Consider the following 26,088-nt stretch of genomic DNA (forward strand, 5'->3'; position numbering starts at 1 on the left):
GTTGGACATGCCTGTAAACATGATTCTGCTTCTGTTATCTTATCTTAGGCTTCTTATAGGTCCAGGACAGTGCTTCTCAAGCTACCTGTAGTGATGAACATTTTCTTTCCTGGCCCAGAGCAGAATGACACTTTCATAAAACTGAGGGAAAAGTTAGTAAAAATTAAATAAAGAAGACATAAAATACAAGCCCAGCATCCATACGCTTGGATGGCACAGCAAGATCTTATTGCTCTAACAGGTTCTTAGAACTTAATGCCAAGGTTTACGCTCCTCTTGGAAACAAATATTTCACTGAATGAGTGTTAGTCCAGGGACCACGCTTTTGAGTAGCAGTGCTCCAGGTATCTGCTGGGTGACGCATGCTGCAGGATTAAAGTCAAAGCTTGGGAATTTCTTCTGTCAATACAGAAGCCAGTTTAGATTAAGAGCAAAGACTGCTAGGACAGCCGTGCTGTCATCTGACACAGTTAAGTCACCCCCCTCACCAGCCGGCACGTAGTGAAGTTGTGCTGTGTTTGTGGGGGAACCACTGGAAAGCTCCTCCCAAGCCTCACTTACAACAGACACCACTGACTTCGGAGGAGGAGGCTTTTTACCCATCAGTGGGATTTATTATGTAAATTAAACAATGAAAAGTCCAATTAATTTCTTTCTCTTAACTTGACATAATAAAAGGATAATTTTGAAATTAGGTTCTATTTTTTTTTTTTAAGTATACAACTCCTTCCCTCTTTTAGGTCTGATGAGAGGGAGCCCCTTAAAAGACCACACCACTGTAAAAGAAGGGAAGGAGAAGAATCACAGAATTTGTACTTTTTCTTGTTCATGTTATCAGGTAAATAAATGCTAATTTGAGGACTGCTCCCACCACTCATAAGCTTTGAGTCTGGGGGAGGGGCATGTTGTTGGTATAATAAAAAAATAATAGTAACAGTTTTTATGGATTTCATAACAGGTACTGTGTGCTTTACATGCATTGTGTATTTAATCTTCAACACTGCTAGTATTATGCTCATTTTAAATATGGGGAAAATGCTCAAATAAGAACAACAAACTATCCAAGGTCATGTCCAGCTGGTGAGCTGATTTCAAAACCCATACTGTTCTCTGCCTGCAGGACAGGCGGTGCCTTTATTTTTTTTTGCTCTTGTAAATAATTACAAAAGAAACCAAAAAGCAGCCCCCAAACTGCTAGGAAGTGGCCTGGCACTCTGAGGAGGCCTTGGTGGTATGAGAAGTTGGCAGGCACTCGGGGCTAGGCCTTGGTGTTCTCCCGTTGAACACAATCTCATAGAACACCAATATTAGTCAAGGAAACAACAATGAAATGGGACCAAAAAAAAAAAAAAAGCCAAGGCTACTTCATAATCTTGTGTAAGCCCAGACAATAACAAGGCTATTGTGAAAACCACAAAAATGCCAAAGTTCCTCTTCTGGATAATATGAATGACAACCGATTTTATTTTTTTTTTTATACCAATTACAGCTTTGGCCTTATTTCGTTCCTCCATCCTAGATAAGATTTACAAAGACACCTCATCACACAATTACCCTCACTTCCTAGCAACATTTAATCCAGAGGAGTTTTCCACTTCCTTGAAACCTCCCCCCAAAAAAGCTGACAACCCCAAATCTTACAATAAATCATCCTTAACACCTTTACGTGAAGACACGCCCGCGGCTCCCCAGGGTATGTGTCATACTTGCTGCAATAAGCAATAAACCCACAGCTTGCTTGATTACAGGTATGTTCATTGTGGACTTGGGATGGAAAGCACTGACAACTCTAAGTGGAATTATGAAAGAATAGAAAAATAAACAGAAGTGCTTGCAATTACAGGTAGTGGGGGAAAACCCAACTGTTTACCAGAACTCTCGCCCTCCCTCTCTTCTCCCGGCCCAACCTCTTACCCTCCTCCTCCTTCTTTGTCCCTCTCTCTCTATCTCTGTCTCCCCCTCCCTCTCTTTTTCTCACCTTCTCAGGTCCAACCACATAAACACACAAAATACAGAAGGAGGAAAATGATTTCCATCTGCTCCTCGTATACAATCGTCTGGTCCCAACCCTAAGTTGCTACAGAGAAACTGGGACAGCTTAGCCAACATCACTCTCTCATTAAGACTGTGATAGGCATCCATGAAATAAGATGTCGAAAGAAAAAAAGCCTGCTGTACGGGGTAGGTTCTTTGCAAAGGTGCAAAAGGGGCTTATATGTAGGCTATTGCTCGAGGAGCAACTGAAGGGTTTTTCCCATTTTTAAAAATCTTTAAGAGCTCTGAAACAGTGTCAGAAATTCCTATATCCATTAACTATATTCACTAACCAGAACTAAAGTTCCAGGCCACCAGACAGCGCTTGTCAAGATGAAAATATGGAGATCACTGGTGCCAATCACTTCAGGAAAAAGAGGGAGTTTTGGGGAGTGACAGGTTTACAATCTGAAAGTAGGAATATTTTAACAGTGAAAGGGAAGAAGGTGGAATAAAACAAGGCTTCTTCTGGGTTAGGCAAATCAAGAGGGCTGCTCCTCTGGTAGGGCCACAAGAATCATGAAGGTCTAGTAAATTAAAAATGTCAGAAACATCTCTTACTCTGCAAGCCCGCATCGCCAGGCCCTGCTCATGAGAGCAAGAAGCTGCTTTATAGGCCTGATTTTCACCTTCAGGCAAAAACAGCAGCAAAAACACTAACTCATAGCAGAAATCTCAAATCCTACAATAATGAGTTTGCTTGAAATAAGAAAATATAACGACACTGTTCGTTGGGTCCTTGATGCCATCTGAACAATTTTTGCTTTGACATCTATAAAAGCAACAAAGACTGGAAATATTTTGTGTCATGAGGGGTTTTGTAATACTGCTAATATCTTTTATAATTTAGACTAGTATCTTTAATATTTCAAAAATGATACAGGCTGACACAGTTATTTTCAAAGAATTTCAAGTGACAATTTGCCAAACTGTATAGCACATTAAAAATTTATCCTGCTAATTCAAAGATTTGAACAATTCGGTTCTTTCTCAACACAATTTAATTGTTATTCTACTGCAAAAGACAGAAAAATTTGGATTCTTTAAAACATACAAGATTAGTAATTTAATATCTTCAGTCGCTAAGAAAAATTGAGCCACCCTTACAGAATGGAAAGCTTTAACATACTATGATACAAATCCATCAATAAGTATTTGATTCCCTTTAAAGAGTCATTATAATACATTCTGACAAAGGACTTAATTCTTGAACATTGTGCATGTGAAAGCCTTCCCCATGACAGAACCAATGAACCACTCACCCAACTACCATTTATATACTCCATTTTCAAGTGCAAAAGGTGCTTGCCTCACTGAAACTGGCCAAAATTAATATTTTTCAAGAAACTGGAAAAATGGGAGTGGGGGAGTTGGTAAGTCAAAGCCTACTTGCATAATCTCAAGTGTAATGATTTTTCCTATCTTGGCATTCATCCATAGTTGAGGTTCCTTGTTATTAGCTATGGAAACAATCATACTGAGTCCTCTGATGCTATAATGGATTACTTTACATACGAATTTAAACATTAATTTAGAGATTTTTAAATCATTCAGAGTATTCTATATAGACTTCTGCCTAGTAATTTAATAAATATTCATGCCTGTAATGTGTTTAGAAATGGACTAGCTTCATGGGGCTCACTATAGTAACATACTGAAGCAGTTTCTTTAAGATGTTGAAAGAAGGCTGTGAATATAACCACTCCTTATGATGTCAAATAAATCACAATAAACAACACATTAATGACAAGCTTACATTTTTAGGCCCTCATTTTAGGGAGCCTGTTAATTATTCATATGGCACTGATTAATTTATTTCCTTCTGTCAAGCCTGCAAATCTACCACATTTTGAGCATTACATTAAAAAGTCACAACATAGTGGCTGTTAAAAATTATAATTAATATTGAACTTTCAGCTCCCACATTTAATTGCAGTGATATACTGAGCAACAAAAAAGATACATAAAGACTATGCATTTGTACATCCATTTGTATACTTGTTCTTCCTATATTTAGTTTCTGATTGTGATCTAACCGATTTTTCCTCTCTCAGTCATATTCTATTAATTTTGGTCATAGTTAATATAGAGGAGTAGTACAATAGCATCTTTAATTTTTTTTAAAGATCATTTATTAAACTGATGTAGCCATTTACCCCAGTGTGACCTCTAGTTGCTTGGCTTGGGTGTTATTCCACACATATGAAAGTGTGATGGAGATCCCTTGTCAAGAACTATATAATTTTAATGAAGAGACAAAAATATCCCTCACCCAAAGCACTGACCTAAATTAGACATTAATTTTCCAGATACTCATATAGTCTCCATAATTATAGTACTTCAAATCATTATGATACCGTATTGCCTAGAAGTGGACAGAATCTCATTTGGTGCCCAAATGAAGAACCTGGCATGAATCTTTTCAACCTCCCCAAATGTATCCAACTCTGTACAGAATACAACAGCAAGTGAAGATATTTTGACTCATCATTTCAGTTTTACATCACACACGAATATAGAAATAAAGATACAGATCCAAGAAAGACCTCTCCTTTTCTCTCATGGACCAGATAAGGCTAATGGCTGTGTGAGACAGAGCCTAGTCTTCCCCTGAAGATGCCCAGTAAACTTTTGGATCCATTTCAAAGTCTTTCGCATTTTTCCCCAAAACACATTTCCTCGGAATATAGCCACTTATCTGGAGTGGGCAAGAGGGTCATGAAAGGACATTTCTAGTCCCTCATAACTATCATTTGGTTAATAAGAACTGCTAGTGTCAAAGCCATATTTAAAAGGAAATTGGAATCAAGGTCCTGTAAGGCAGAACACTGATAATCTTATTAACTCAAGTACTCATTTATTAAACAAATACTAATTTTTTGGTTATGCATAAAATTTTACGGAAAAGGGACTGAGAGATAATGAAATCTTTCAAACCCATATGCTTTGCCTGCAGGAACACATTTATTACCTGCTGTGATGTCACTGGGTAATTTTCCTGGCTGGAAGAGATTCAGCTTAAGTTTTCCATCATTAAGAAAGAGGAGGAGACCCCCTGAAACCAGCTGAAGTTCGCTGAATAGCAGAAGTCCTGCCTTATTCCAGGTTCGAAATTGAAACGCGGTCAAAAGCTCGTCCTCCCCGGAAAAGCCTGGCAGAGCTAAGTAACTCCTAGGGCTGAGAAAAGTCACAGGCACAGACTGTGATTGTGAACAGGAAAACGACACATTTCCCTGAGAAGAAAGCAAAAGAAAAAGCTTTAAGAATGGCTCACATCATTGTAGTAATAGAAATGGAAGTATTCACAAAGGCCGTTTATCAATCTCATATTATCCTTGGTTTAAAACAACAACAAATTGCTATCAACATGAAAAATCAAATCCTTGCCATATATCTTAAAGGTTCTTCAAATCCTGTGATAGTAAAATCTTTCCCTAGGTTCTTGGTGAAATCCGTTTTCCCCCAGCTCTCAACTTCTATAAAGGGCATCCAACTCAACGCCATTGAGATCAATAAAAATTTATTTAAGCCAATTCTTTGTTTTTAACTTTTCTTGGCTTTCCATTCCCTGAGCTCTGGGTGAAATCCTTTTCTCCTGCATCCTTTGATGCCTTTGGTTCTAATCCACCCCATAACATGCCCAATATTAATGAGCTACTGTTTTTCCTTCTGTATTTTTTTCCTATTTTTCTCTTTTCCCATTGGAACTCTTATTTATATATATAATATATATATATAGTTTCAGTTTTATGTTCATTTATATGTACATAAGCACTTACTTATATGTTGATGATATACCTACACACTAGGCATTATTTATTTTACAAAAGTAGGAACTATGTTTTAGAACTAAAAAATACCTTATGGAAATCCTTTTGAGCCTGGCATAAGCCTAATTCCTTCTTTTTGTTGATTGCATAATACTCTATTATGTGACTAGTCCAACTTTTACTCAACCGTTTTCCTGTTAATGTGCTTATTTCCAGGTTTTACCTCTCCCAGCAACGCTATAATAAATAACTCTACATGCTCCTATGTGTATTTTCAGTTCTACAGAAGAGGGTTCTAAATGCAAAACTATATATCCCTATATGTTTTAATAAATATTTCCAGCTTCTTTTCCAAAAAGAAGTTAAAATACTCCACATTTCTTCTGGTAATATATAAGGATAGCCTTGTCCCCACACCCTTGGCAGGAATAGGTATTAAAGGATCTTTTAAATCTGCACAAGTTCAATGACAAAATGTTAACGTGATATACCATTTTTATTTATCTTGCATTTACCTGACCAACAGTGGATCTGCGCATTTTTCATGAGTTTGTGGCTCTTTTGGACTGGCTTTCCTCAGAATGGTCTGTTTATATCCTTAGCACAATTTTTTTTAATATTTATTTATTTATTGTGGAGAGAGAGAGAAAGTGAGCACAAGCAGGGGGAGCAGTAGAGGGAGAGGGAGAGAAGTAGACTCCCCACTGAGCAGGGAGCCCGATGCAGGGCTCGATCCCAGGACCCTGAGATCATGACCTGAGGCGAAACCAAGAGTCAGATGCTTAACTGACTGAGCCACCCAGGCGCCCACATTTTTCCTCTTATGTTTTATATTGGACACTACAATGTATAACGTACTACTCACATTCCTTTATTTTTTTAAAAGATTTTATTTTTAAGTAATCTCTACACCCAATGTGGGGCTTGAACTCAAAACCGTAAGATCAAGAGTCACATGATCTACTGAATGAGCCAGGCAGGTGCCCCAACCTTCCTTTATTTTTAAAACATTTATTTTAAAACATTTTTGGCTTTTTCTTATCATTTCTTATCATTATGCCCGTATCATCTGATTAATATGTATTATTTCTCATCTAATGGTTTATTATAAAATTTATTTATTATAAAATCTATTATAAGATCTTCAAGATATCTTAGAATTGCATAAATTTTCATTAAAATACTATATATATAAGTTATTCTGCTAGTAGAGTAAAATAGATATTTAAGGATTTCAAAAAACTTTAAGGTTTAATTATTTAGAAATAATTAAGTACGTTCCTTAACAGGCTTCAGAAATGAATATGAACGTATTTATTTTTCCTGAAAGTAATCTTTAACATGTTTTCCAAATATAGATTTGAAAAGTCAGTGAAATCGACTTTATTTAGAAGGATACATTTTGGAATTAAACCATTTGGTCTTGGTTAAACAAAAATATTTGGTTATACTGTGATTCTGTTAAAAGTGAATTATCTTTCATTGTAGACAAATATCTTGTCCCAGTGAATGAAATAACAAAAGCGGGAAAATAAACTACACTGACCCAAAATGTAAAGGCAATTAGAAACTAACAAACCTCGTAAAACTGTAAACATTTTACCAGCTGCAGTTTGGTCTGATGCTTCATTTGGACGGCTGCCTGCTACCTTGCAAGCAGCAAATCCTCTTGCAATTGAAAAGTGGGGGTTAGCTGCATGAGCGGTTTCTGGAAACTCGTTTGCCCATGAAACACATCTATCTACAGTTTTTCTTTTTTTCATTTTCCTTTTAAATCATCTTCCCTTTTATAAAAAAAAAAAAACTAAAAATCTTTCTGGATGGTATACTCCTACAAATACTACCAATTCACACAGAGAATCAGGAATAAAATCTTTTGTAAACAACAAATCTTCCCACGATATGCTTTGGGATTGGCTGACACAGCACGAGCTTAAACGGATATATCCTGAATTTTGAACAATTAAAGAAATGTACTGAAATGGATCTGTGTGTCTGCTTTTCTATCAAGAAGCTGGTTAAACTGGAAACCATGTTTCCCAGAAAACCCTTCCACGGCTGGTTCTGGTGAAAAGTGAGCCCAAAACGGAGCTTCTGTGATATCTGAGTCACAAGTGAAACGCCAGCCATTTTCTTCCAAAGCGTTTTGAAGGATGATCACAGAGGAGCTGGTTTGCTCCAGTTTGTCCTGGCTCTCCTTCACTATGCTCTGTCTCTTCTTCCTGACAGCTGGCCTCCACATTCCAGTTCCTCTGACAATTGTTAAGATCCAAGTCCGAAAATAGATCCCTTGTTTGTAAGACTCATAGTGGTGCTGCTTCCCTGACTGAACCCTGACCAGTACAGTCATATTTAAAAGCTGTTGCATTTCCACAGAATTAGAATATAATGCAGCCTGACCAACAACTGCTACTGGGACAGCCTGGCAGATGCAGTGTTGTAACAGCCTATTCGTTTCTCTTATTTGTTATGAATGACCGTGGCAAAATACAGTTTTTCAAGTGTCTCTCTAATGTACATGGATGTTATCTGATTCCAGGAACTTGGCATGCTTATTTAGGGAGTTTGTCAGGGAGTATCTTATTAAGGAAGTTACACAGCAAAGAAATTAGTCCCCTGGAGTAATAACATCACAGAATTAAATTATCAACTGTAAAACAAAAAAATGCTTTACTTTATATAAAAATAAAATAATCATGCCCTGTGCATTATAATTCCTTTAGATAGGATTAATCCTTTCCATGCATATTGCCTAGCAGAGAAAATTTTTAAAAGAGTAATTTCTAAAACATCATATCATGTGGGAATCCAAAATGGAGCAGTTTTATTGTGTGGAAAAGTAACATAGTTTCACTCATTCGTTTACATGAAGATTCTCTTACCATAGTGATGATCTCTGGTTTTTGTCGCTTGGCCAGATCAATGACATCTACTCCATTATAATAAAGGTTTTCTAGACACCCATGAAAATTCTTATGGGGGAATGACACTGATTTTCCAGGTGCTGGAATCCCTCCAAAGCTGATCTTAGAAAGAAAAATGGCATCAATAATATTGTTTAGTGATTTTCTGATAATCTGCTTAAATAATTATAATTAGCAGCTATAGCTTTAATCATCACAGATAAATCAATTTTTCATCACTCTACACTGCCATGTTGCTAATTTCATATGGATATTTTTAAAAATTAAAATGCAGATTTGAAAACAAATTTACATGCATTCAGTTTTCATTTACACAAGAGCTTGATTATTCTTACAAGTTACTAATCACATCTGGATTTGATGTTTATTGGTTGATGAATAAAAATGTAGCTTTATATCCATGGTAAACCTCTGTTTAATAACATAACTGGTTATAATGGCATTATGTTTTATCTACATTTCCGGCACATATTGGTTATTTGTGATTTGAATCAATTGATAATCTATTCATTACTACAACCTCTCCATAAATCTACACTGCTCAAGGATGCCCTACAGCACAAAAAAAAAAACCACGCAACACATTCTATATCCACTTCTGGTAATACAATCTCCTGGAGATTTCCTACATGTGATACTCTGTGACTATACATTTCAGGTAAAAAAGAAAATCTCTCTCTGTAAGAGCAGGTTAACATATTGTCAGAAAGATGAAGCATCAGTAGTATCTGCCCAAATCTGCTATTGTGAGTTAGGTCACCTTGGGAAACACTTTGCCAGGACTTGGAATTACTCTGAAAGAGGCGAGGGGTGCTCCCTACAGTGTATTTTCTTTTGCATGGCTACGCAACATACACATCATAAAAATCCGTATTAATTGAAACATAACTATCACACCTCATGATCAAGGTCCCGGTAACTGAATTCTCCATGGGCGTGGAAACAGTGCCTGTGCTCATCCACTGTAAAGTTGACCTGTTTGCCCACGAGCTGGATGAGCACGGAGTGCCAGTGTTGATCGTCCAGCAGGCTGCCCAGGGTGAGATTGATGAGCGTGTGAGTGGAGGGCAGTTTGGCTTCCCCTGAGAAGAGAAAAAAAATAATGGCACCATTATTCCTAGTCTAAAAAAAAAAAAAAAGTTCCCCCTTGTGGACCAGCATCTCTCATAACCCATAATAATTGCAATCTCCTTCCTTGCATTCCATCCAAAACACTAGTATGGATCTACCTGAAGTTTGAATATAATGTCCTCTCAACCTTGTTGTAATTTCTTCCACTGTTAATTCTTTTTATTAGTAGTTCCCATCACATGCTCATTTGCAATGTAAATTTTATCTTTGCTACAACCTCATTATTTTTACTAGTTCAGTATTTTCAATGACTTTCTTCATGATGTTTGAAAACAGCTATGTAGTTCTCCTGGCACTTTGTAAAAAATATCAAATGAGGGTCTTGTACAATTTGTAAAATATGAGGCACTTGTACATGAAAGTGCAATACTGGTGTACATATAAGCCCTTGACTATGGAAATAAGGCACCTTAACTATTAAAAGAGAAGCTATAAAAATATAAATTTACTGAAGTGATATCCAAATGGCCAGATTTTCAAGTACTTCACCAAATAATTTTACCTGAATTAATAAGTAAAAAGAGTCTTCCTCTTCTTAATTCCAGTGTGATATGATCTCCATTTTGCCCTTCCCGGTGGAGCAGAATTCCATCACTCTGCATAGTTTTAAATTTCAAAGAAATAATATCCTTTACTGGGCTCAGGAAGTTTTGATCAAATCTGTAGAGAAGGGAACTTTTTCCATCAAGATCAACCACCTCTGATCCTAGAGACAAAGACATTGAAAGTCACTCTAAAGGATACATATACTTTTTAGTAAAGCATTTTAAATGTGTGTGTGTGTGTGTGTATATATATATATATATATATATCATATACATATGATATACATAAAGCATTGTGCATTGTGCATAAACACACATATGCACAGTTCAGTTTCAAGCCAGTCATAAGGGAAAATAAAAGTTCCAATGTCTAATTCTCTCTTGATGCCTGGGATTGATTCCATTTTAGTCTTCACTAACCTATTTACAAAATCTTGATCTAGAAATACATCTTAAATTGCATTCCTAATTTTCTCAAATTATTGAAAGCTATTCTTTTCATTCAGTAAACAAAAGAAAATCAGGAAAAAGATTATGATCAATATCCATAAAATCACTTTGCATATTTCACAATCAGTATTTTTAATGATGTTCCTGAAGTATTGAAGTTAAATGCTTTTTGGCTCCTGAAAAAATGGTTTGATGTCTCAAAATTCTCTCATACAGGCTGTAGATAAGAGATCTACATATAAATACACACACATACATCGGACTCATCAAATGCCACCTCAAGTATATATTAAGCTGACCTTTGTGTTTTATTTTATGATTTTTGTGGCTAAGTAATAGTACTTAAGAGCAATGCTATATTCTGTCTTCTAGAGGACATCTTTGGAAAGGCATTCACTCAATGATATTATAGGGGCTGTTCTGCTGCATTTGTGTCAAAACTGTGACACTGACATGTTTTTTCAGCTTTCTGACAGTGTCTTATCTACTCATTGTCAAGATCACTTTTATTCAGTTCATCTGAAAAAAGATGTCATGTTATACCAGTAACGTAACAGCACATCTGTCAAAATCAGTTGCACCCTGAACAACAGACACGAAGTAGAACTGATAATACTCAGAAAACCTAGCAGTGTTTTCTACATTTTGCAAGTCAAAGATTTTTTTTAAGGCAATTACCCTTGAGTGTACATTTATGTAATAAACGAAGAGGTTAGGGAAACCCAATGAAGCTATTTTTCAACTGGTTAGCTAACTCTTCCCAGTCAATGAAATGACATTAAAGTTTACTCACTTTGTTTCATTTGACAAAATTATTACAGCTACTTGTATGCCCAAATACACATTTCATTCAGATTATCCATCATATTTAATGTGAACCATTTATAACTCACCACCCCCTGAAATTTTTTTCAACTATTTCATGCAGTTATCTTTTGAAAATTCAGAGGTTTGATTTTTCCACATCTTGTTAATGTGCTTATAAATAATCCATTCACCAAATGCACATGAATAAACATTGCATTCTGTAGAAAGAATAATGTTAACTGAACAATTATTCCTTGTTATATAGCTGAATGAATGTGCACGGTAAAAACATAACTCTGTGTCGTATACAAATAATGTGTTCTATGATTATTAGATTACAATAAATTAAGAAAAATTCCAATAAGACAGACTTTAAATGCTGTCACATTTGGAGCCATGCAGTTATCTCTGAGTTAATGTATTGCTTAAAGGCAACCATCATAATAATGATTTTATTTTAGATAAAGTCTATTTTTGGGATTAGCTACCAAGAGAATTTTTTTTCCAGGAAAGGTTCAACCTGTGTGAGTTCAGCCTACTATTTCTTTTTTTCTCTTCTTCGCTATTATATGTTATAATGGTCATATTCACCCTTCATGGCACCTAAAGCTTTTGTGCCTACAATATTTCCATCAGTAAAAACAGGACAGTGAAGGACTGACGCTTGAAGCAATGGTGTACCGCCCCCTCTCTTAAACTGAAGCCACTTGCCACTTTCACTCTTACCTGTTATCTCCTGACTCCATAGATAATACTTCAGTAATGTGAGACATTCGTTCAATAAGTATGTATTTAGCGCATCGTTTGTGAGACCCTGGGATGGATGCTGAGACTAAGAGAGTAATCAACACCAGCATGGCTCCTGCCCTCATAGAGCTGACATTCCACGAAGATGGACATGCCTTAACCAGTGAGCAGCCATGACAGACTGATGGAGCCTAACAGAAGACTGGGTCTCTTCAGTTAAGGGAGTTGGGGAAACCTCACCACTGACCTTCCTACTCCCCACGGTCTTCAAGTCCTATATGTGTTCCCATAAACTTTTAGAATTACTCTTAGGACATTTAATTCTCCAAAACCTCGGCATTCTCCCAACACTTTCTCTCCTTCACTGTCAGGAAAGGAAGCTCTGAGGGTTGCTGAGAAATATGGTGACAGTCAGCAATTCAACTCTCAGAAGAGGAAGAAGAGTGAGCAGGGCTTGCCTTGAAAATGGGTCTGAAAGTGAGAAAGTAGTTTAAGGAGGAGAAGAATAAACAGATTTCACATGTGTGTGAACAATAGCTTCAGAGAAAAGAGCTGTATAATTCAGAATGTGAGTACAATGTCAGCATAGGAAAACTTTTAACTTATACATGTGCAACATATGTACAAGAATTTTCATTAAAAAAAAATTCAGGGTGATTCCTAACAGTATTACTTTAAATAAAAGACTCACTTATAATGAGTCTAATATAAGTCACTGTTATAAAAAGCTATCTACACAGCATATCTGATATATAAAAAGCATACAATTTTCAACAATAATCACAAAACACTGTGTTGTGGCATATACAGCTAATGATATAAAAATCTGTTATTATATTTAAAAAAGTCTTGAGAGAGACAGACAGAGAGAGGGAAACAGAGAGAAAATGAATTTGAATTCATTATCAGAATCTAGCTCTCCAAGGATGCTGGTGGGAGAGAGAGGTTTGTAGTTTCTCTTGAAAATGGTCTTACCCACCATTAAGAAAAATTGGAAAAACTAAATATAATCCAGAGGAATAACTTCACATTCTTTCAATGTCATATAGGACCATTTCTTCACAGACTCACCTAAAGATTATTTAATTCTAGGTGAATTAATAAATGTCTGATTTTACTATTTATTACAGATTAGGATCAGACTTTGTTAAGTTACATGTTAATTTGTAGATTTCTTTGCCCAGTAGAAATACAAATGGTTCTACAGTTATGGTTTTATTGCCCTGTTGGACATTAACTATTCATGTACCCAACCTAGTAATAGTAATCCAACATTCTTTCTTGGATTCCTGTCTACACTCAGTCTCTTGAATCTTCTTCCAACTAGCTTTACCATCCTTTTGATTCCTTCTTTAATTAAATACATCTTTCATATGTGTTTATTCTGTATTTGAATTTAAGTCATGTTTTTTTGCTTTTGAAAATTCTTTCTTTTTTTTAACATTTTTTATTATGTTACGTTAATCACCCTACATCATTAGTTTTTGATGTAATGTTCCATGATTCATTGTTTGCATATAAGACCCAGTGCTCCACGCAGAACGTGCCCTCTTTAATACCCATCACCAGGCTAACCCCTCCCCCCAAACCCCCTCCCCTCTAGAACCCTCAGTTTGTTTCTCAGAGTCCATAGTCTCTCATGGTTCGTCTCCCCCTCCGATTTCCGCCCCTTCATTCTTCCCTTCCTGCTATCTTCTTCTTCTTCTTCTTCTTCTTTTAACTGCTTTCAACATTACTAACTTAAAAAGTACAACTTGGGCTTCACATCATTGACTGGGGAAGCAACATTTTTTTTTTAAAGATTCTATTTATTTATTTGACAGGGAGAGAGAGAAAGAGATCACACGTAGGCAGAGCAGCAGGCAAGGGAGAGGGAGAAGCAGGCTCCCGGTTGAGCAGAGAGCCCAAAGCAGGGCTGGATCCCAGAAGCCTGGGATCATGACCTGAGCCAAAGGCAGACGCTTAACCGAATGAGCCACCCAGGTTTCCCTGGGAAAGTATCAGCCATCACCAGTAACATTCAAGGCAAATTTATTTTCACTATTCCACAAAGGACACTACCAATGCAAATACATTCTCACAAAAGAAAAGTTCAGATGATTCATAACAGTATTTCTTTACATTGAAACTAACTTATGAAAGATTTGATGAGAGCAGGCCCTTAAGGAAAGCAATTTAACTCAGTATTTATTTGTTTAGAAACACTAAAATAAGCATCCAAAGTAATATTCTTGTTTCAAATAACAGAATCACACTTACGTCCATCTTTTGTCACTTTCAGAAAACGACTCTTTTGTACACAGGTGAAATGTATAAATAGGAAAAGTAGAGGTAGTAGAAAATTCAGAAGTTAACAAAATTTGTAACCGTAAAAGACGTATAGTCCAAAGATGTAGGAGGAGACATGTTACTTGACTGAAAGAATTATGTACTAATGGTAAATCTGTTCATTAGTAGGCTTATAACTGAAGTTATGTTTTCAATGACTGAATTACTACGATATTAGTAATGTGGCCCTGTCACACCCTGTTCACCACAGGGAGGATATAAACCCTAATTTTCTAGGAACAAGTTGCAAACTGTTCTGACACATTTATCCCCCTCCAGCTAGGCCCCTTCTGAACCATTTTTTAAAGATTTTATTTGAGAGAGAGAGACAGCATGAGCAGGGGGGAGGGGCAGAGGGAGAAGCAGACTCCCCGCGGAGCAGGGAGCCCGACGCGGGGCTCGATCCCGGGACTCCAGGATCATGACCTGAGCCGAAGGCAGACGCTCAACTGACTGAACCACCCAGGTGCCCCTTCGGAACCATTCTTAATAGTTTTTTATTTTAGTGTAGCCTAGGGGTTAAGCCAACTAGTCTGTGTGGGTTGGCACCTTCACTCCACCTTGGGCAAGTGTATGAGTTTCCTATCATTGATGTAACAAATGACCACAAACTTGGTCACGTGAAACAACACAAATGTATTATCTTCTAGTTTTGGAATTCTAAAATCAAGGTGCTGGCAGGAGTTGCTTTCCTTCTGAAGTCTCTGAAAGATAATCCCTTTCTTCCCCTTTCCTAGCTTCTAGAGACCATCCACATTCCGTGGTTCATGACTCCCTTCTTCACATACAAGACTAGTGTCATAGCATCTGCAACTCCCCCACCTTGTTTCTGCTCTCCTTCTCTCAGACTGACCCTCTCACCTCCCTCTTACAAAGACCCTTGTGATTGCACTGGGCCCACCAGGATAATCCAGGCTACTCTCATTAACTCAAGAGCCTTAATCTAATCACACCTGTAGGTGCCTAGATCATATAAGGTAACATAGTTACAGGTAACAGGGCATTGCTCCCTCTATGACACAAGGTAGTTAACCCCTTTGCCCATTTCCTCTCCGCAACACGGGAATAGTATTAGTATATTCTTCACAGGATTGTTGTAGGAATGTGTATCTGCATAATTTTTGGAAGCATTGCTGCCACATAACTGCAACTCAATAAACATTAACTACTACTAATGCTAATGCTATTATTTACTGCTAGAACATTGGGCAGGGAAAGAGACACAGCAAAAATAGTTTAATAAATACATTTGGTGTATTTATTTTAAAAAGTAAACTCCTTAAAAAAATAATGAATTTCTGAAGAGCATAAGAAGTGCTCAATTATCAATGTCATGGCCAGGTTATGCAGCAAGAATGATTTTGAGCCATCTGTGGGTTCTGTGGCTTTTTCTCTGTCAGATAATGCCTGAGCTGACTCACCATGGAGACTGTTGGTGACCTGAATCCTCCTCACTGAATACCTCCATCTGAAATCTTCTCATTTACAGCAGGCATCAAGGAAAGAAGAGACTCACAAAGCCTGTAGGCCCTACTTTCATACCAATTCTCCCTCTGACCCCAGGAAAGAGGTAGAGACTGCTTTCTTTGCATGATTCAGAAATACAATCTCCCGTGGAATGAAGAGCTTTCCAATGCAAAATATTCAAATTTCTTTCAGCGAGTTGTGTCAGAAGTGGCATTGCTGAAATGTGTATTCTGTGCTCCTTTCTGTAAACACATATTTATGGCGAGCTCCCTGTGAACGGTGGAAGACAGTGGAAGACACGGCAATGCATAAATACAAAGCACATTTTTTTGTCAAGGAGCTTTCATTCTTTTTTTTTTTTTAATTTTTTATTGTTATGTTAATCACCATATATTACATCATTAGTTTTTGGTGCAGTGTTCCATGATTCATTGTTTGTTCATAACACCCAGTGCTCCATGCAGAACGTGCCCTCCTCAATGCCCATCACCAGGCTAACCCATCCCCCTACCCCCCTCCCCTCTGAACCATGAGAGATGATGGACTCTGAAAAGGAGCTTTCATTCTAATGGGAAAGATGCACATCCCCGAGATGTGATTTTTCATGCCAGGGCTTGGAGCTTTGCTTTCTGCATGGGGGCTGGGTCCGAATGACTTCTCACAGGTGCAGGAGGAGTTGATCCACTCAGCCTCAGAGAAGGATGTCAACTAAAATGCAGATGTACCTCTGCGAGCAGCAAGCTGACCTTCTACCTCTGCATATTTCACATAAACAGACTCCTCATTGTAGTATCTTCCACTTGACTTGGTATCCTTCCCACCCACATCCTACCCCTGCTCCAGAAGTTTGAGACTTTGCAAAATGTGAGGTTGCTATCTGAAAAAGCAATGCCCTCCCCTCTCCGTAAGTGGATGACTAAGAAAAACCCGTACAACAGCATGCTTTCTTAAACTGAGCTCCGTGGTCAGCCATGTTAGAATCAACTGAGGAGAATCTTTTGGTGTTTCCATAAGCACTGAACATCCTGGGGTCTGCCTGATAACCACCAAGTTAGGCGCTCTGAGAGCCACACCCAGGAAAACAGTTTCCTGAGTGACCCTGAGCAGATGACAGCATGACGATTATCTGACAAGAAGGACATAGAAGGTTAAAGAAGGCTTTTCCCTGAAAATGAATAACCTCATTGCATATTGAATTGTACCATGGAAAACAAACATGTTTATCTACACTGTAAGTGATACTTGCAGAAAATTGTGGAGGTGGTAGTGGCTTGTCCCTGAAAGGTGTTTTGGGGAGAAACTGGTTCTGTGAATGCAAATGTGAATCATCACATCACTGATGAGGTCAGTTGGCTAAGAAACGTAAAAGAGACAAACTGGAATAGAAAATGCATGAGCTGGAAAATACCTGAACAGTAGAAAAGTGACTTTACGAAAGGTCATGAAAGAGTTCCTGAAAAAGACACAAGAGCCTTTTATTCATTCTGTGGGAAGCACACCAAAAATATAAATAGAGAAAAAAAGTAATCTAAATGGAGAAAGAACAATGGACCAAAACTCTTCTGGGCTAAACAATAAGTCAGTCTCCAGTACCGAGCGCACCGCTTCTTTATTTGAAAATTACTACCTATGAATTTCTCAACAAACAGAGGTCCAGTTTTGACTTCTAAGAAACATAAATCAGACTGCGTCACCGTTAAACCATTATATGGTGAAATATGAAAGCAACAGCATGATGTATTGGCACTTGAGATCTGCATTACTGAACTGCGTTTTGAAGAGATGGCGAGGAGAGAGCAAGCACTTGAGAAATCAACAGGAAATGGGTTGTACTATTTTTGCATAGTAGTATCAAGGAACACAGAATGATTTAAGGGACTCTTAAGTTTAAAACAACCAAAATTAATACAATAAAAAGGAACAAGGTACAGGATCAAGTGCTGCATCTAACCACAGAGAAAAGGTGACTTTACTATCATGGTTTTTAAATAGAGTGAATTAAGATCAGTGAGGTTATAGGGACAAACAAGATCACTGCCACTTAAATACCAGTCTAAATTAACCTTTTCAATAGGTTTGAAATGGGTAACATCTACTACATCAAGGACACTTGAGTATGTCATTGGAGGACATAAGCTGTATTTCTGTTTCTAATATTTGTTTGTAACTTTTGTAACGAATGCCACAGAAGTCACTTAAATGCTGAGTCTCAATTTCCTTATTTGGAATACATGGAGAAAAATTCCAATTTCTCATACCACACGAAAAGCTGTGGGTTTCAAATGCAAGTATCAAAAAGCCTCATTTATTACATATTTTGTATGCTATTATTATCATTTTAATAATAACATTCGAAATCTCCTATGGTCATCTCACAGTTCTTTAATCAAATGCTACTGCAGGAGTGTAATACATCTGTGGCTTTTATACATTTATTCATCTTTCAGTTCTTATCACGGCTAACTGGATGTTTTTCTTAGTTTGTCCACCCAGCAAATGGTTACTGAACATTCACTGTGCCGAGTCCTACAGTAGGAGCTGGTGTTGCAACAGTGAACACATTCTGTCCTCATGGATTCCCCCAAACTGAAGGAAAAGAAAGACATCCAGCAACTCATCTCACATGGACAGATGTATTTACAAACTCTAAACGGAGCATGAAGGAAAAGGGCAGGGTTGTACGGCAGTTTCGAACAGGGAGATCTAAATTAGGCTGTTGATTGGGGACCACATCGTGGAGGAAATGAAACTTAATCTGAGTAGATGTGCACCTTCGTAAATGTCTAGGATCAGGAGGGAAGGAGGAGGTATGGGGAAGGGAGGGTACGAGCCTGGGAGAAGGTGAGGACAGGTGGGAGGACGGAGACTGGCGAGGGTGGGGGGGAGGTGGCAGGAAGGAGACAGGAGAGGTCCACAGATCACCTGACCCCGTGAAAGCGTGGTTCCAGGTTTTGTTGGGACGGGTCTATTTTGGTTTTGTCCTTCACCCTAGGACATAACAACCGGTCCTCAGATTGGTCTTTACTCCTAAAGCAATGCCCTCTGGCTTTTCAGCTAAAAGCCTAAAATGTTTAACAAGTCCCTCTAGATTGGCAGGACGGATTTTTTTCCAAAGGTCTTCCTCCAGGCACTAGGTAGATGTTGAAGTCTTTGGCACCTGACCTCTCCTATCCTGCTTTTGCCTCTGCTCCTTGGTATCTCATCTTGGGCATGTGTGGTTCCCGAATCGCCAAGGACTGAGGGGGAACTTCTATGCAGGAGTTGAGACGAGACCCTCCCTCTCTCTCACCCCCTCCTTTTCAGCATTCCACGCTCAATTTTTAGCCACTCTGGCAACCTTGAGCTCTGAACTCTGCCTCCTCAGCCCAGCAAAATCTGGGTACTTTCTGCTTGAGCATTATGACGTCTGCAAACTAGGATGTGTTTTTAGGAAAAAAGTCAGTTAAAGGTGAATCTCTCAGAGTTTGCTTTCCTTCTTTCAAGAATCAAATCTTGTCAATTTCCATCCTGTTTTTGCCTTGAGCTTCAGAGCCCAGAAGGGGTTTTTTTTTTTTATGTGTATTTTGTATCCAGCGATGACAACTACAGCAAGGTAGCCCAGTAAAAACGACCCTGCTAGGACTGGTGCTGAAAAGCAAGTCATCTTTTTGGGAACTTTTTAAATCATCTTTTTGGGAACTTTTTAAATCAATGACATCGCAATCATTAGGATTGCGAAGTGGGAATATGCTAATTCCATTATTCCCTCTTTATTTATTACCTGGAATATACCTTTAAGGAGAAATTCTCCCTCATCTTCTATTTGGTTACCTTGAAGTACAGATCACACAGGAAAAGTAAGATAAATTCTTGATGTTTCCTTTCATTTATTAATTTTCAAAATAATGAGTTGGTTCCTTCATATCTCTCATAGGTAACCAATTAGATTTTCATTTTTTAGTACTGTCATGAACCCATTCTTTTAAACATATTTAATATGTTGCAATACTGCAGTTACTATTCTTCCTGACGCTATCATATTTCCATTTTTGGTCAGTGAGAACCTGCTCAGTTGGCTCTGAGTTCTTTTGACATAATCCCAGCATATTTCATAGTTTCTTTTTTTCTGGTATTATAATAGCTAACCTTATTTTAATTTTACTACCACCTCACTTATCATAAGATTAAAATCTTAAGACTATAAATTTTGCATAGAATTAGGATTTATCCTCCTTGATTTTAGGCCAACCAGAATCTATCTTCTCTCTAAACTTTGGCATAAAATAGGATTCCTCAGCTATTGAGTGCAGGGACTGTATTGAATTCACCTTGGCCAAGTATTTAGCAGTTAACATGTGGGAGCAGCTTCATAAATATGCACTGAATTCAATTATAACTATTCTTTAGAGTAAATCCAAAAAGTTTACTGCTTTTCATTTCTCCCCCCAACTGGATGTGTGGTGAGAAGAGACAGAAGACAATGATTCAGTTCTCAGTGTCAGCACTTGGCACGTCTCAAGCTACTTTCTTGCATTTCCTGTTAATAATGTTTTCCAAACTGGAATCTACTGATATAAGTCGCTCCAGTTTTCAATAGTTTTTACATTATAAAATGTATATTTTTATTTTTTTCAGTTGACATGAGCTTTGTAATTGTTGACTTGCTTCCATTTGTTAAATAGAATCCATAATTTTCTCTTATTAAACAGTCCGGATTTAAGCAAATAAACACAATAGTTTCTATATTCTATGTAGTTCCTCTGCTTCTATAGATCTCTTCTCTTCCGATCTTCTCAGTTGTCCCTGTGTTCTGCGTCTGATCGTCCACAGGCTGCACATGCTGCCAGGTTGGCAGGAAAAGCCCTCCTGAGGCTCACCGACCCTGCCCCCCTCTGTTCATTCACCTATCCAGAAGGCTCTTACCAAAGAAGGAACATCTGACTACCATACAGTATCATGTGCGCCTAGTATGACCACCGGGAGTGGAACGGCTGTTCCAGAAACAGGTGGAAGTGTCCTCTGACCCAAAAGTGAGGTGTCAGAGAAGTTGTCAGAGACAGTGGTTTCTCTGCTGAGGAAAGGTGACAAGTGCAAGACTTCTCTCAGTAGAGGAAGACTGCACGTGTGCTGACTGCCCCAGGCGCTACACAAAGATCCCAGGTCTAGAAAAATCATGAAATCACGGCATGTTGAAGAAATGGAAATGGTTCAGGATGGCTGGACAGCTGGAGGCTTTTACTCTGTTGAGGATGAGGAAAGGCAGGGCACGGGCTGCAAAATGAGGATGTTTACACAAGAACAAGAGAAGAGGAACTTGGCATTTACACCAAGGGCAACTGTCGCAGCGATTCATCCACAATTAAAGACCATGATCTCCTGTGGCTTCACGGCCACACCCTCAGGACACCTCAGACACAGTCACTGCCATTCAGTCTTGTTCCCTTTCTCTGCCTTCATTTACCACTGGTTACTTCCCTTCAGGACATTTTGTAGAGTAGTATTTCTTTACCATCAAATATTTTCTCTTCTTTTTCCTTCTTCCGCAAGGTATTTCCTTACCCACATCTCTTGTCTAGCTCTATAAACATGTTCACGGCTGCTATGACCAAGACATCTGAAATTTATACTTTCTCTCTGAACCCATAAAATTTAGCTTCTCCTTCTCTCATTACTCAGGAAACAACTTCCAAGTTTTCCGACATAAAAGTAGAACATGCTCTTTGATATGGATTTTCCATTCACTTGATGTTCCTTCATAACAAGTTACTGCCCTAACTCACCCAGACAGAGGGTAATAAAATTATGTGTGGCTCTCACAATAGCCATGGTCCCTGCAATATTCATAGGAGCAGTTGCACCTATAACTTCAGTGAACGCATGCAGGAGGCACGGGGGGTGGGGGGTGGCATAAAAATGCAGGCTACCTCAAAAACAGCATAAAGGACCCACTTTAATTATGATAGAAATGCACCCCTCCTTTTCAAAGCTACGAGTAGTTGTCCAAACACAGCACTTTATAGTTTTATTCCTAACAGTAATGCAGTAAGCGGAAAGTCATGATTTAGTAACAACAATATTCATATAGGTTTCAATTATATACCATCGACTGAGAGCATTTAGAGTTCTAGCCTTGTGTGTTCCCCAGGCTTGGATTCAAGGAGTCAACAAAGGAATTAATGATCTCCCCCGTGCCCTTTCAGAGCTCATTCATTTTCCACTGGCCTCCCAGCACGGCACCACTTTCCAGATGCTTGTTCCAATCTGGTAACTCAGCGACCCACCCATGCAATCACTAAGCTCTCTTAATTCAACATCCTCAGTACATTTGAGTCAGATTTGAGTCAAGAGAATCCCTCTCCTGATTGCTGGTCCCCTGGCTTGAGGCTCCACTATCACTGCACACGTGAGATCAGAAGGCTCCTAACCGAACTCCTGCCTCCAGTGTGTGTGCCCTTACTTTCAGCCTGAACGACCACCCTCAAATACAAACCAACCCTGCCGGCAGTCCCGTCTCTGTCTCTGCGCTTCACTAGGGTACGCTCCTTCTTCTATTTGGACTACCCTCCCAGGCGTCCATGTGAAAATACCTGCACTTTAGTTTCAAACCTCTTGCTATAAATGTTCTTATACTAATGTCAACTCATCAATCACTTCATTCCTCACATCCTACACTCATGCTACAATATTTTATGTTGAGTGTGTATAATTTTTATGACATTGCCTCTTCTGACCTCTGGGATCAAACACCCCATGCTAGTTGCTGTAAATGGTTCTGTTTTTACGTGTACTTATGTGCACACCCCCACACCCCACATCTCCCTTCTCTCAGTGAAATTAATAAGCAAGTTGAGAGCCAGCTCTGTAGGGTCATCACAGATCCCCTGCTATAGGTGTCATACATGGTGGTCTTGCAGGTTACATTGATAACATGTACATTGCTTTTTTGGCTTTTATTGTACAAGTACTATAAATTTTGTTTTGAGTTTTATAACTTTGTAGCATTGGGGTGCCTGGGTGGCTCAGTCGGTTAAGTGGCTGCCTTCCGCTCAGGTCATGATCCCAGGGTCCTGGGATCGAGCCCCACGTCGGGCTCCCTGCTCGGCGGAGAGCCTGCTTCTCCCTCTCCCTCTGTCTGCCACTCTGCCTACTTGTGCTTTCTCTCTATCTCTGTTAAATAAATAAATAAAAATCTATAACTTTGTAGCATTTTAGATAATGTTGCATTTGTGCTTTGTTGTGTAGAATGAAAGGACTGTATTGAATAAACCTAGGGTTAGAATGCAAAAAAATATTACATATAGTAATAATTCCCATTTATTAAGAAACATACGTTATTTAAAATTTATCCCTATACCCAATACTTCATACAGTTCTCTTTCAGCAAGTGTCAATAAATACTTAAAAGGTGAATGCATGCATGATTCATATAGTTGTCAAGAGCACAGGCTTTAGAAAGTAATGGATGCGAATTTAAATCTTAGCTCTAACACAGGCAGTCTGTGTAATCCTGGACAAAGTTCTTCATTTCTCTAAGGTTCACTTTCCCCCACGTCAGGAGACTTGAAGCAACCTGGGATACACCACCCTTGAGTGAGTGGCTCAGGCAAAGCCCAAAAAAGAGTCACATTAACTTGGTGCAGGCAACGTGGACGCACAGGCCGGCGGGTGCACACAGTCCTCCAGGCCTTCACGAGAGGCTCACTTAACTGCCAGCATGGACAGGTATCCTGTGACCGTGACCCAGGAGAGAGACCCTGACCACTCCCCAATACCACTTCTCCTTTTTATAGGTGTTGTAGCTGAATGGCCTTGTATATATATCTGAAGAAAATCCGGGCTGATCTCGGATCTGGGCTACTCAGGGGAGTTGCAGACAAAATCTTGCCACTGTGTTCTTGGGCTGAGAGCACCTGCAGCTCTCCCTTCTGCGGACAAGGCGAGCGGATGGTCCCACCTATTTCTGTACCAGGCAGCCCAGAGCAAGCCACAGGGCTCTTTCAGCAGACAATTTCGTTCCTCTGCTCTGACTCCTGCATAAAATGGTAATATTCATGCCCCTACTTCACTGTGTTCTTAGGACTAAATCAGAAAATGCCTAGAAAGAAAATATCTGATACATATTAACTATTTAATAAATGATAGTTACATAGAATCATGCTTTAGTAAATTTATATTCTGCAAGGCTGATACTTATGAAAAGGTGGAGAATAGAAGTGTAACCCAAGAATTAAAGTCCATTTGATCAAAGGCCCGCCCTTAAGGCACTCACACCCAACCCATCTTGAGGTTATTCTATGACAATACTTTTCCATTGTTTATATGTTTTTCTCTTATCCAAAATTATACAACAGAGTCCTGTCGTACCCTTTACCAATGGGTGTTTATGTTTGAATTTAAAATCTTGTTGGCTCTCAGTACTGCTACTTCAGCGGCCGGTCAGTGAGAAGAGGAGGCTGACGAAATGCGTGGACAATGTGCAAGAGACAGCAACTGAAGTCGCAGGAAAAAAACTGTCCCATAGGGCTGCAGATCAAGGAAAGTGGAGGAAGATTTGAGTAACCATGGAGTGCATGGCAGAGAGAACTCAAAGGAACTTGTTCCTCAGCAGTCACATCCATGGGGACATCAAGAGTGGTGCTTTAGTTTTGGAAAAACAGGGTCAATAGTCTTGTTCAACTGAGGTTGATTTTACATCCTAGACTGAATGTGTATTGTGTATGACAGAGAAAACTGCTTAATATTTCTAAGACACGATTAGATGGGTGATTTTTAGGATTAATTAAGAACGCCTATAAAAACTATACCTGACAGTGAGTAAGCACTCAAGAACTTAGCTATTTTTATACTGCGACAAATAAATATTTTGCAAGGTGGATGTTCTAAGTAGAGAATGTAATTATAAATATGAAGCATTTGAGATCTGTTTTGCTAATTATCCATTGTGTAGCATGGGTTTTGCTAATCTCTATGATCCAAAGACAAATAAGACTGACTTTCCAGGTTCTGTGTTCCAGAATTGCAGTTTGGGGTGGGATATTTTTTTAAAGGATGATTTTATCCAAATGGATCATTGCAAAGGAGGAGCTAACACATAATAGGAGCAGCTAAGCTAAACGGTTGAGGCCAAGAGAGTAAGTGGGCAGACAGTGAGAAGTAAGCTGCCCATGACTCATCTCTGGGATTTAACAGCTGGACAGAGCCTGAGCCCACACTTGGGTTCTGGAGTCGGGCAGACATGGCTGCGAACCCAGCTCAGTCACTTCCCATCAGTACGGCTTGAGCAAGCCCTCCTCCCTGAGCTTTTAGCTGCCTCATTTGCAAAGTCGGAGAATGGAGTAGTTATCGCATAATATTTACCCAGACTTTTAAAAAATTATAAACTCTTAATATAATGCTAGACATATAATAAGCACTCAATAAAACGTTGCTATTTCTAGCATTAAAAAATTAATACTATTGGGGGATGCCTGGGTGGTTCAGTCAGTTAAGTGGCTGCCTTCGGATCAGGTCATGATTCCAGGGTCCTGGGATCGAGTCCCACATCAGGCTCCTTGTTCATTGGGTAGCCTGCTTCTCCCTCTGCCTGCCGCTCCCCCCGCTTGTGCTTGCGCTCTCTCTGACAAATAAATAAAATCTTAAAAAAATTAACATTATTAATATTACTATTATTGCTCTTATTATTATTACTCTTGATATTCATACTGTGATCACTATTCTGTAGGCCCTGGCAGGAACAAAAGGCTGGTCAGTTACCTTTATTGGTGGTTGGGCCGGGAGGGTGGGGGTGGACGGTGCCGGGAACATCACCAACCAGTGCAAGGAGACCTGCAGTCTGTACACCACAGTTTGTCTGTCTGACACAGTTTAGACAATGTCAACAAGTTGCCTGCCCCCTGCATGACATGC

The 26,088-nt window shown here is 38.8% G+C and overlaps 1 protein-coding gene across 4 annotated transcripts in view; it reads right to left on the minus strand.

The window, feature by feature from the left end:
* The window catches only part of CNTNAP4 (contactin associated protein family member 4), a 264,304-nt gene that overhangs the window by 87,691 nt on the left and 150,525 nt on the right, over positions 1-26,088 (minus strand). For all 4 annotated transcript variants that reach the window (XM_027620162.2, XM_027620161.2, XM_027620160.2 and 1 more), the window contains exons 5-8: positions 10,362-10,565; positions 9,626-9,810; positions 8,687-8,830; positions 5,006-5,267 (exon numbers count right to left, since the gene is read on the minus strand). In XM_027620162.2, the coding sequence (XP_027475963.1) occupies positions 5,006-5,267; positions 8,687-8,830; positions 9,626-9,810; positions 10,362-10,565 (795 nt within the window). The remainder of the gene's footprint in view (positions 1-5,005; positions 5,268-8,686; positions 8,831-9,625; positions 9,811-10,361; positions 10,566-26,088) is intronic.

The sequence above is a fragment of the Zalophus californianus genome, chromosome 17, assembly GCF_009762305.2.
Source record: "Zalophus californianus isolate mZalCal1 chromosome 17, mZalCal1.pri.v2, whole genome shotgun sequence".
Lineage (NCBI taxonomy): Eukaryota > Metazoa > Chordata > Mammalia > Carnivora > Otariidae > Zalophus > Zalophus californianus.